Source organism: Diplotaxodon limnothrissa, linkage group LG6, assembly GCF_057381915.1.
Source record: "Diplotaxodon limnothrissa isolate DT_005_m linkage group LG6, D_limnothrissa_male_GT1.1, whole genome shotgun sequence".
Classification (NCBI taxonomy): domain Eukaryota; kingdom Metazoa; phylum Chordata; class Actinopteri; order Cichliformes; family Cichlidae; genus Diplotaxodon; species Diplotaxodon limnothrissa.
In genome coordinates, this window is record NC_140601.1 from 21,282,687 (window position 1) to 21,295,089 (window position 12,403).

The window sequence follows — 12,403 nt, forward strand, 5'->3', positions numbered from 1 at the left end:
AAAGTACCATGAAACTGTCACATGTAACATAACTTGCACATTTTAAATCCCCTTTTTTTTTTTAAATTCCCCCCCCCTTAGGTTGAACTGTTAAATTAATTACTCTAGTGGGGCGCCCACCCTGGGGCCTGATGAAAGGGTTCCTCCTTTAATCTCTAACCTATAAACCTTTTGTTTTATATGGTAGCAACATCTTTGGTCTTGACCTTAAAAGAAGCTCAGGGTTATATAAGAGAGAGTCCCTGTGAGAAACAAGAAAAGTCCCATGTGACAATACTATTCATTATTTAAACTCTCGAAATTGATTTATGGTGTTGTAGTGAAATTGCTTGCTTTTCAGACCAAACATGGCCAACAAGCACGAGTTTAGCCTTGTCATAGCCAACAAAATCTATTTTTTTCCACAATTTTTTTTATAAATGATCATCTAACATGTCCAATCCTTTCTGCGCCTTTCCCCGACCTTCAGTAGAACAGACCTAATTCAACTCACACAGGGTAACATCTTCTGTGGAAATGTGATCTCATGTTGCTCAGACTTCATATATTTACAAGACTGAAGCACATTTGTGTTTTTGTAAATGTGCCACTGTTAGACAGCTGCTTCATGAAACCCTTGAGTTATCTGTGGTTGATGTAGCCTCGAGCAGAGATGAGGAGGACTCACTTGTTTTTAACATTAGTCCCTTTCAGCCAAACTGGATGCAATGGCATCAGTTAAGTTATCTGTACAGCTTTATAAAACGTGTATAGGCATGGGTGTGAGTTAAACAAGTTGGGGACCATCTTTAAATCATTGTGCTGCTCATAAAGCATGTAGAAATACTGCTTTTCATACAGTCTTCCGCTTAAATGAACTTTTGGTTCAATAGTTTGTGTAACGATTGCAAGTTGCGGCACCACAAATTGTTTAAGACTTAAGACCCTGTAAGAGTTGCAGTAGTGACATTCACTCTGTCAAAACAGATCAATCGGAAATTTACTGCCCAAAATGTAGAAATGTTTTTAAAGCACTGTTCGTGAATCAAACTTCAATTCCCTTCATGTATCTGACAAGAAAGCTTTGGAAAGTGTTCTCGGTGAGGAAAGCTTTAATGCGCTGATCCTGATCATGACTTATTTATTTATAATTTTATGTTGGATAGAAAGTTATTCAAACAATTAATTTGTCCAACAGCTGTAAATTACAAAACGCTTAGGAAGGCTTAAGTCGTTGGTTTGAAAAGACAGGACAATTGGCTGCATTGGCCTGATCTTTCTCATAATTACAGTACAGCTGATCGTTCGTACAGGAAATACTGGTGAGATTCTGGAATGAATTAAACATGTGCAGATAACATGAGTGACAAATACATTATTAGAGTAAGCCATGCGAGATTTGTAATGCCAAATAAGATAATAAATGTAAAATGAACACCTTTCAGCGCAGAGCGGGGATATAACAGAAGTGTGGTTAACCTTATACGTTACTAGTTTTATTTGATGGTTCCCTGTCGGGCTAAAGTGAAAAAATTTTTTTTGCATGCGACGAGTCGTCTGGAAATAATTTCTCATTGCTGATAGGTTGCTTGGCTACACCATCCCCACTTGCGCATGGATTGGCTTAGTGCTCTTGCCCCCCTCTAGTTCCTCATTGGCTTTTGGTAATGATAGTTCCCTGCCATCATTTGCCCATGCTGTTTTCAATAAATATTGTATGTGGTCTCTGGCTTTGGTGCTGATCATGTGAATCGTCGGGTTGAGAGGAGGAAGGTATCCCGATGAGCACATCAGATGATGGAATTTCCCCCAGAGACCACAACTGCTCGTCCACAACTGTCTCCCTCCGAAATTAGATAAGAGAGAAGCGCCAGGAGGTTACAGCCGGGAAGATGTTCTGCGCCAAGCTGAAAGAGCTGAAGATATCCGGAGAGTGTCCGTTCTCTGCCAGCGCCAAAAATAATGAGCTCGGAGACTTTGAGGAGCGCTCAACTGAGACGGCGGATTTATTGCCTGTTTCCAAGGACGTGCACGGAAAAACAGGTGAGGGTGTACCTCGAAAGAAGACAAGCAGAGCCAAAGTTAACCTGCATACACTTGGGGATAGCATCCGAAAACTGGCATGTCCCGAGGTGAGTTATAAATGCATTTCTTATTCACCTCATGTATCTTCTGCAGTGTTTTACTTAGACCTGTGAAAAAACACAACTATTACTGCATTTATCGCATCTATTTTTATTTATTTATTTATTTTTGCCTTAAAGCACAGACACCATGCCCCTGTGTCCGCTTGAGACAATGAAACAGATAAATCTTATGCTATAAATATTAGAGCCTCTGTAATTGACGTTTAAGTATTCCCAGACGCTGACCTTTAACTTGCTTTGGGCACTCTGTGATACAGTTTCAAAGGCTGCACACTGCCCTCCAACGAATGATGACACTATCAGATCACAGCAGGGACTCTGAAAGGTAACTGGTGTTTTTAATTTCAGCTGCCACCAACACATCAATAAAAACACTGCTCATCCTATCAGCTGCAGTCTGTGAATTATAGGTCTAGCCCACAACTTTCACCACAGCGTGTATTCCTCATGATAAAAATAGTGAGGGTGAGATGTGTGATTTGTTACAAAATATCTTCTGGCACTCTCACTACTAGACTGATACAAGGAGTTGTGACACAGACTCCGGCTGCTATGGATACCTGGAGAAAAAGAGAAAACCCTCCCAAATGAAGGGCACATTAGACTGCTATGGAAAATATCACATGCGCAGTGACATTAATGCGTAGTTTTCACAGTAGGGTCATGGTCTGATGAGGAGCTAAAACGATTAGTGTATTAACCAATTAGCTGAAAATTAATTTGGAACTATTTTTGGTGATGTTTTCCCTCATTTTTAATGCATGTGTACCGATTGTTACCTTGCCGCAGCCTCTCAAATGCAAGGTTTTGCAGTCTTTGTGGTCACATGTCATATATGTGGATATAGAAATATAAATATGGAAAAAAAAATCTTTGGCTGTTTGTTCAGACAAAAAAGCACATAGAAAAATGCCACCTAGGAAGTTATAGCAGACATTTTCCATTTTGTCTGGGATGTTACAGACAGATGAAAAGGAAAATCAATGGTTAAAATGATCTTGTGGACAATTCCAGCCGATGTCTGCTGTATCTCAGTGACTGTCTACTGAAAGTGTGTTTTTAATGTGTGTCTGACTTTGATATTTGTTGACTTTCCAGTCTAGCAATTTCCTGTTCACATCACCAGAGCTGTAGCAGTGAACCAGAGCATTTATTAGAGATGATGAACATTCATTCTGTCAAAACAGGTAAAGACAAATCGGAATCTTATTGGCCAAAACATGCTAATGTTTTAGGGGGGTTTTAAGCACTGATTGTGAATTAGATCCCTATCCTCTTCATGTATCTAACAGGAATCCCGATAGAAGCTTTGAAAATTGCTCTTGGTGAGGAGATTTTTAATATGTGTTACGAAGAGGACAGCCACATTTTGACGGTGGTGGGGGGAGCGCTCCACGACTTCCTCAACAGCTTCAATGTCTTGTTGAAACAGAGCAGCATGCTGCCCAACCCGGATAGACGAGATTGTGTAAACGAACCTTCGGTACTCTGCTTAGACAAAGATCCAGGCCTGCTTACTGTCTATTTCTTCAACCCTTGCACCACCACTGAGCTCTTTTTCCCAGGAGTCATCAAAGCTGCTGCCCGCCTGTTGTACAACACCACTGTGGATGTGGTGATGGACCTCCAACATGGCAGAGACACCATCTTGCAATCCAGTCCACAGCCCAGCCTCCTGTACACAGTTGTAGTTAAAGATACAAAAAATCTGAGCCCCAGTCCGTTGCGGGCTACCTCAGCTGGGACCCTTCCTACCTCTCTCTTTTCCACTATCTTCCCTTTCCATCTGATACTTGACCAGGATCTGGTTCTGGTGCAAGTAGGACACGGGCTCAGGAAAAGACTGATCAGGAAGGATGGACTCAGACGGTTTAGTACCTTCCAAGACCACTTCTCTATTGTGTCCCCCCAGATCAAATGTACCTTTCAGGGTATCCTCACTATGCTAAATGCACAGTTTATCATTCGGATAAAGCATGGAGTTGCCACCACAGATAACACAGGAAAGGTACGTTGATACATCTGTGAAATTCCTTGAAAAGTGACTAGAGAGACTAGAGAGGCTGAAAACATTTTCCCATCATCACCTACATGTTTAAGGAACTTGGGTAGAAGAGGGGGAAAATGGGCTGCTTATAAGCATCGTAGCTTATTAGTGGTGTACTTGGGTGCACTCGGCCTGAGGTAGAGATCAACATTATACCCCCAGTGGAGATCAGAAGGAAATGTCAAACCATTTTATCCATCAAAGCCACAGCCATGCTCATGCTATTTTTGTAAGGGTGCACAGCCATCAGTTGCAATGAGAGGTACTGGCGAGTAAATGTTGCATGCTATAATGAAACTTATTCAAAGATGCTTCCACTTAATACCATGTGGCACTTGTCCTCCAGTGGTAGATTTACAGCTAGTGAACAGGGTCCAATTAAAACAGGTAGAAATCAGCAAATGGGCGAGCCAGCAAGTTTCACAGTCTCTTGCATCTTGGGTCAGCAATTTGATACTTATATTCCAGTCAGCAGAGATAGCACATTAACATAACTTGAATTATCTGATACGTTAAAAAAAGGAAAAACGGCCCACTCCTATGGCTCCACAAATCAAATTTTCATGTTCATTTATTCTAACAAATATTTAATAATTTATAGTAGAGAGAATATAAACATGAGAAATCAAAAGCATTCAGTGTCATTGTTGCGAAAGCTGTCTGTCTATGAAAAATAAAGAATAAGCTGTCAAAAATTTTAGCTATTTTCAGACAAAATGAATGAAATCGGAAAATTGTTGAGAAGACGATGTCAGATCTCTTCAAAGGCAAACAAACAAAAACACACAAACCAAAGGCTTGCAACGGTTTTTATTTAAACAACCCACATTTTTATCTCTTGAAGTCTTGACTGTGAGACAGATTGACCAATTGACCGGCTTACATTCCCTACATAAATAAATCTTTCAGCTTTGTTTAAAACTGTGGCTGATTGCAGCTGTATGCAGCTGTCATTTTATTTTACTGGAATATTTACATCTCTTGAGGGAATTAATTGTGTATACATTTGAAAAAACTGCTTCCATGGATAAAAACACCCCCCACAGCATGCATATATATATATATATATATATATATATATATATATATATATATATATATATATATGTACTTTTTTTTAAAAAGAAAAAAAGGCATCCTACAGTACAAATGCACAGAATATTTGAGCTGTAAGGATCTCATAGCTTTTAATAACAATTTTGTTAAAAATTTCTAAATGTTTCTCATCATTTTCCTTTTCCTTTTAGCACATGGACCTTAAAGGTCAGATGATTTACGTTTCAGAGTCAAACGCCATCTTGTTCTTGGGATCGCCATGCGTGGACAAGCTGGAGGAGCTGACAGGTCGCGGCCTCTATCTGTCAGACATCCCTATTCATAACGCTCTCCGTGATGTAGTCCTGGTTGGCGAGCAGGCCAAAGCACAGGATGGTTTGAAGAAGCGGTTGGGGAAGGCCAAGGCAGCCTTGGAGCATGCACATCAAGCTCTGGAGGAGGAAAAGAAGAAAACAGTGGATCTCCTCTTCTCGATCTTTCCCGGCACTGTGGCACAGCAGCTGTGGCAGGGTGAAACCGTCCAAGCCAAGAAGTTTGACCATGTTACGATGCTCTTCTCTGATATTGTGGGCTTCACGGCTGTTTGCTCAATCTGTACGCCCATGCAAGTGATCACCATGCTCAATGAGCTATACACCAGGTTTGACCACCAATGTGGAGAGCTTGATGTGTATAAGGTAGGTTAATATATATTGCTGAGCTGAGCTTTTTTTTATTTTTTTTATTTTTTACAGTGAACATTCACACATGCTTTCATGTCTACACTGCACAAATGTTGGGAAACCACTCAGGTGTTAACAATGCTGGATCATTGTCAAGCTTTCAAATTTGTTATGGAACAGTAAGTGACATGGTACAACATTAAGCAAGACTCAACATCAAGATTGAACATCCTAGGATTTTTGCAGTTTATTAGAAAGTCATTTTGCTGGCAAAAATTTCAGACTTATAGATAGGTGACTTCTTTCTTTATGAATAGCCACAACAACAATCGTTATTTTATTAATACATTTGTTGGTTCATTAATTTTTATGTAAGTACACTCGATCTTGCTAGGAATGTAAGTGTGCAAGTCAGTTGTAAGTACTCCGTTTCTGTCTTTTGTAAATCATTAAAATCCTTTTCTTAACTCCCACGTAAATTAAGGTGGACATTACCTGTGTGTCCCGCATGACCACACAGCCGTGCCTGCAGCTTGAATAACTTAGATATAATTATACACTAAAATAATATACACATACTATACACACAAAACTCATGGACAAAGAACTGCCCCTGTAACCCATTTGGTAGAAGAAGAGGCTGCTGAAGCTCTTTCTGCAACATCCCGGGCCACCAGGACAAGTATAATATACATACATTTATATATAAATATATGTGTATATATATATGAATAGGAGGTTACAAATGCATTAAATGCTTTCACAACATTTTGAACAAAGTAATACCATTTTGTGTACAAAGGACTGTAACTCAACCAGCTAGCCAAGTGTCTTGCATAGGCTGCTAATCTGCAGGGAGGCTGGATAATGTAATCAAACTGTCGTGGAAGCATAACAGAGAGAGGAGCGCGTTTGACAAATATCTCGTAAAACGCTAGGAAGTCAGAGGTTCCTTGAGGACCCTGTTTCCACTCCACATGTGTGAGCCTAAAAATAGTTTTACTTTGTTCCAGCCACATAGCAGCTGAGTGCTCTCCAGTTCAGATTTGCACAGAATAGAAGAAGAAAGGGGAAAAAAGATGGACTTTTTAATAAAGTACTACAGTATTACAGTTTAAGTTTTATTACACTTACTTGTCTTCTGCTGCACGATGGAGGCAAATTGTTGCAGACTGTTTGGTGAATATCCACTTTACATTTATCACTCTGTCTAAGGTTCGTTCCCTTCATGTCAAATGTATTCTTAACAGTTAAATATCATAGTCTCAGATTAAAAAAACACATAGGGTCCATATTTTCATGTGATCACACCAGCCACAACATCATTGACCAAGCTTCAAGAATATCACATTTATATATCAGATGAAGATAGCTCATTTTGGAAGACTTACTAATGCTTTGGAAATGAAAATAAAGGACTGATGAGTAAAGTAAGGGTGGGCTACTTCTGCTACGTCTAACCCATTGTTCATGCGTCAGACCACACACATCTTTAAAGTTTAAAACTACACACCTAAACACATTCACAGCTATCACATAACTATTGCTTTAACAAAACGTGCCTGCTTACACATAGATAAACACACACGCGCGCGTGCACACACACACACACACACACACTGCTACTGCTACAATATTAATATGCACCAATGTCGCGGCTCATAGCTTAAACGTGGTGTGCCACTTTAAATGCAGCAATAAAGCCCTTGACATTGAGTAGGAGAAGACATAAAAAGCTCCTGAAACAATGTATGCCGTTTTATATTTGTCTTTGTAGAAATAATTTTAACAATCTTCCGCTTTATTCAGGTGGAGACCATTGGTGATGCATACTGTGTAGCTGGTGGCTTGCACAGGGAGAGTGACACTCATGCTGTTCAAATTGCACTCATGGCTTTAAAGATGATGGAGCTTTCAAATGGAGTTATGACGCCAACGGGAGAACCAATACAGGTGAGGGCCAAGCACTAATTACTGTACAATTCTTTATTCAGTCAGATTATGTAACTTCCAACAGTGTCCGAGTGTTTTTATTTGGAGAGTTTTAAGAACAAGAAAAAGAGAACTATCACTACATTGTTGTTGTTACAAAATGTTGTTTATTATAATTTGAATATAAAGCAGATAATGATTTCACACAATAAGTAACGCTTTAATGGCTTCCTGCACTTTAAACTGTTGTCACTATTATTGGTGGCTTTCCAGTTATTGTCCTTATCTGCAGAGAACTTGGCACAATTAACGAACGATGACGTTGACAGCCACTACTGTCACTGTATCAGTGAGTCAGACAATTTTGGGTTTTTTTCAACATGAGTCTAACCTATCAAAACAAGAATGTGAATCACAAAAGCAGAGTGTAACATCTTTAATAATTAGGTGACACTATCTAATCAGAGTACAAATCATAATGTTTCACCAACATCTGACTCAGGATGATTTAATTGTGTGTCTCTGTGTCTCTCTTGACTGCTGGTTGCTCTTAGTAGCAGTTCACACAAAACTTATCTTCTGTTAAGAAATGCTGATTCACGCACTCTACAGAAGAAGTTTATGTATGAAGCTAGCTTGATTTCTATAACAGAGAAGTGTATTCAGAGTAATGTATTTCTATATAGTGTGTAAATGCATTATTAATTTAATAGCCTCACATTTCAGCTATTTGGTTGCATATTAAATTATGAAAGAATTAACTGTGAATTATTCATCCTTAACTGATTAGCTCTATTGACCTTGAACTAAAAACCTAAATAGATACATATCTTGATCGAATGGCATTGATTCAAGATTCATTCTGCATTAATTTATGTATTAAATGTCAGAAATAAAATAAGTTAAACATTACTTAATTTGTACTCTTCATAAGATGTTACAAACTGCGCAGCACATTACAGCACAGAATTTATTACACAGAAAGAATTGTATTCATAAAAGTGAACTGTCTTAGATATTTGACTAAATACTCTGATATGTAATCATGCATGTCTGATGATGATAAAACTATGTGGTGTTTTTGCCTTAAAAAGTCCTAATTGGCCTAACAGCTGTCAGAATCAGCCAAACCAAATATGTGCAAAGTCATGTCATTAACTTCCACGAATGCCAGAAATGCCATTCTGGATGTTTCCTCAGTGGTTACTTGGGAAGGTTTTCATCCCTCTGAAAACACCAAAACGTTATTCTGTAGCAAAATTATACCCATACAATATTGAGAAAATGTTATGATGAGGAATTAGATTTTGTTTCTAATATATGAAAATATAAAAAAAAATTAAAAAATTAAAAAATAAATAAAAAAATTATATATATATATATATATATATATATATATATATATATATATATACACACACACACCAATATTTGTAAATCTCACTTTTCCCAAAATTAAAATTACATCGGTTTCTTGGCAGGTCTCTGCATTTGTTACTGTATTCAGATGTTACTTTCACCATAGGTGATGAGTATAGCAGCATGAGAATGAAGGCAGGAATGGGTGTCATCGTGCACACGACTGCGTGCATGTGTAAGGCAAGACAAGCTGAAACTTGAACTAAAACATCTCATTTTCTTCCTAGATGCGTATCGGCCTCCACACCGGTTCAGTACTTGCTGGTGTAGTTGGGGTTAAGATGCCTCGCTACTGCCTTTTTGGGAACAATGTCACATTGGCCAACAAGTTTGAATCATGCAGCCAACCTAGAAAAATCAACATCAGCCCCACAACCCACAGGTGATATAACTCTGCAACTTGGGAACAAGAAAAGTAGCTCATAGTCACATGTCACTGTCTCAAAACATATAATCTGAAAAGCTTTGCAGGTTCAAGTTAGTCCATCCCAAAAGGAGATATAATCTCCCATTGAAAATGCTACCCTTTAACTGCTTGAAGTGTCCTGTTTATCATCCAGACAGTTCTGCTGTGACTTATCTACATTGTCAGGTAACACAATGACAATTACCCCCTACAGACAGACCCACAAATAAAAAGACTGACTTGCTACCTAGCTGGCAGCTCTTACGGGGCCACGCTGCTACTTATAGACTTATGAAAGGTGACCACTGCCTCATTTTTATGAGACAGACTGACCAATCAGAGCAGACTAGCTATTACGGGAACTAAAGAAAAGCCTTTCAGAACAGAACAATAACTGTTCAAAGTAAACCTATTCAGGCAGAACCCCCCAAATAAAATTGCATACCTCTCTTTCTGCACAGTATAATTTGTTTCCACAAGTGGTTGTTGCAGATAACAAAAAACCCAAAGTGCTCTTGACAGGAAACTTAACATTTGGATGAGCACTGTGTTTCCTCTTGTGTCAAATAATTCGCCACGTTGTTTTGAGATCCATCTTTTATCTGTGTGCTCTTTGTCCCAGATTGCTGAAGGGTCGCCCAGAGTTCGTGTTTGTTCCCAGGAGCAGACAGGAGCTTCCGGCCAACTTTCCAGACGACATCCCTGGAGTTTGTTACTTTTTGGAGGCGTCTGTCAAAACTTCAAAACTGAATATGAAATGAAGTCATGTGACAGATCCCAAAAACGTTAGCTATGGAGTAATATAAACCTATCTAGTGAACACAGTGCAACAACCTTGTATATCTTGGTTTTGGTTGAGTTGATGTCGATGATAGTGTCTTCGAGTCAAACTCTTGCAGTTGCTTAATTACAGAGATGTCAGTTTACTGTCAAACATGAGTCTTGTCTCTGTACAATTATCCATTTGTACAGTTGTTGTAGAAACTTACTTCATCTTTCTTCCAGAATGAGTCATCTGCGCAAACTGATATGATATAAAAGTAGCTTTCATTTCTAGCTCCTGCCAGAGATATAGAAGTGCTGTCAAGAGAGGACTTTGGGACTGTTGTTCTAAGACTGTTGTCTGTAAAAAATAGTATAAAATGTATAGTAAATGCACCAAAAAGCATACAAATTTTTAAAAAGAGTCATTAAAGTTTTTAATCTTGTAAAATGTGGCTATGTTACAAAAATACATTTTTGATATGATGACCTGTAAATGTCTGACTGCCCAGACTAGGTACCTGGTAAAGCAATGTGTCCTAGAATTACATACAAATAATAAAATAAATAAATAAATAAAAATACATTCTTTAATAACATATAACACAAACAATTAAACTATATTAAGAGTTTAGGATTAAACCTTTGAACCAATGAAGCAATGCCGAGCAGATCAAGGTGCCTTATGCAAGCTCTACAGGCAGGATCATATGTTGGTTTACAAACAAATGCTTTTATTTATTTATGTTTATTTTTTAATAAAACACAACCAATAATTTCTTTCTGAGTCAGACAAAAAACATATACACTGTTTTTTAGGTGTGTTGTGTAACATAAAGCATTCCTAACTCTCAGTATCTTAACATACGTAATGTTTGTGCATACTTTTAGTCTTTTTCCACACCTCACATTTATACTATATTTATTACATGAGTTTCATCGCACTCCTTTGCTACAGAGGGAATATGACACGGCCAGAGTACAATGAATATCACTCATAATGATGTGCTTTAACCATTATTGTAATGTAATCAAAGTGCAATAAATATTGACAAACAGTTTTAAATGAATGACTCTGTAGCACATTGCATTGTATGAATAATTGTCATCTTAAGTTATTGACATATATATGATGCAGTACATGCATTGAAAAGTAACTAGAGGCATTTACTCAATTACTTCTTTTCTGTATCATTTCAGGCACTTTTATTTTACTTGAGTGTTTTTAGTTTAAATTTCAGAGTAGAATAATTCCCTTTTTACTCCAGTACATTTATATGATAACTTCACAAAAATTAATTCCAAGGCAGAAACACATATGAGCTTCCTAAATTTGGGATTACAAAAACTATTTCTTACAATTCAGATTCATGCTCATTTAAATATTGGAATTGTGAAATTGTTGGCTAATATGTATGTTTTGTACGTTGTCTGATAGCTGATACTTATACCGCTGATTTTTGTTTATTTTTTATGTTGCTATTAATCCCTGTTGTGTAAACAAAGAAATTATTATAATAAATAACTATTAAAGTATTTCAGTGTATTATCATACTGTCTTGAAAGAGAATACATTTTGTTCTATTACTGACCAAACTGCATGTAGGCGCTGCATTGATAAATAAAAAAGAAATCCAACCAATGCCATTGGTGTCCTGCTAGTTCCAGTGTTGGGTTGATAAATCGCTGAATCACACCTTAATGAAATATAATGACTTTATCAGACCAATAGCATATAACATTTTTAAACTTCATGTGACCAGCTACAGCATTAAAATGCTGTATGGAGAGCAACAAAAATGTTAGGTGCACATGTAAAGTGAGGATCATTTTAAAAATAAGACCATGAAAGAAATGAATCTGGATCTGTGTGTAGCTGCAGAAAGAATGAACACAACCCTGATGTGTGCTAGACAGGTTAAAATACTAACACCTTTATAAAATACAGAGTTATTAGGAAGTATTTTGCTATAGGCAACACTTACTATTCTTA

The 12,403-nt window shown here is 37.7% G+C and overlaps 1 protein-coding gene across 1 annotated transcript; it reads left to right on the plus strand.

Annotated features, from left to right (window-relative positions):
- Nucleotides 1-1,798: 1,798 nt before the first annotated feature.
- On the plus strand, nt 1,799-11,461 carry gucy1a1 (guanylate cyclase 1 soluble subunit alpha 1). The gene is made up of 8 exons (XM_085355898.1): nt 1,799-2,111; nt 2,384-2,451; nt 3,225-3,313; nt 3,419-4,134; nt 5,421-5,906; nt 7,701-7,844; nt 9,470-9,624; nt 10,271-11,461. Exons 1-8 carry the CDS (start codon nt 1,872-1,874, stop codon nt 10,407-10,409), a joined length of 2,037 nt encoding a protein of 678 aa, XP_085212024.1. The 5' UTR covers nt 1,799-1,871; the 3' UTR covers nt 10,410-11,461.
- The last annotated feature ends 942 nt before the right edge of the window (nt 11,462-12,403 follow it).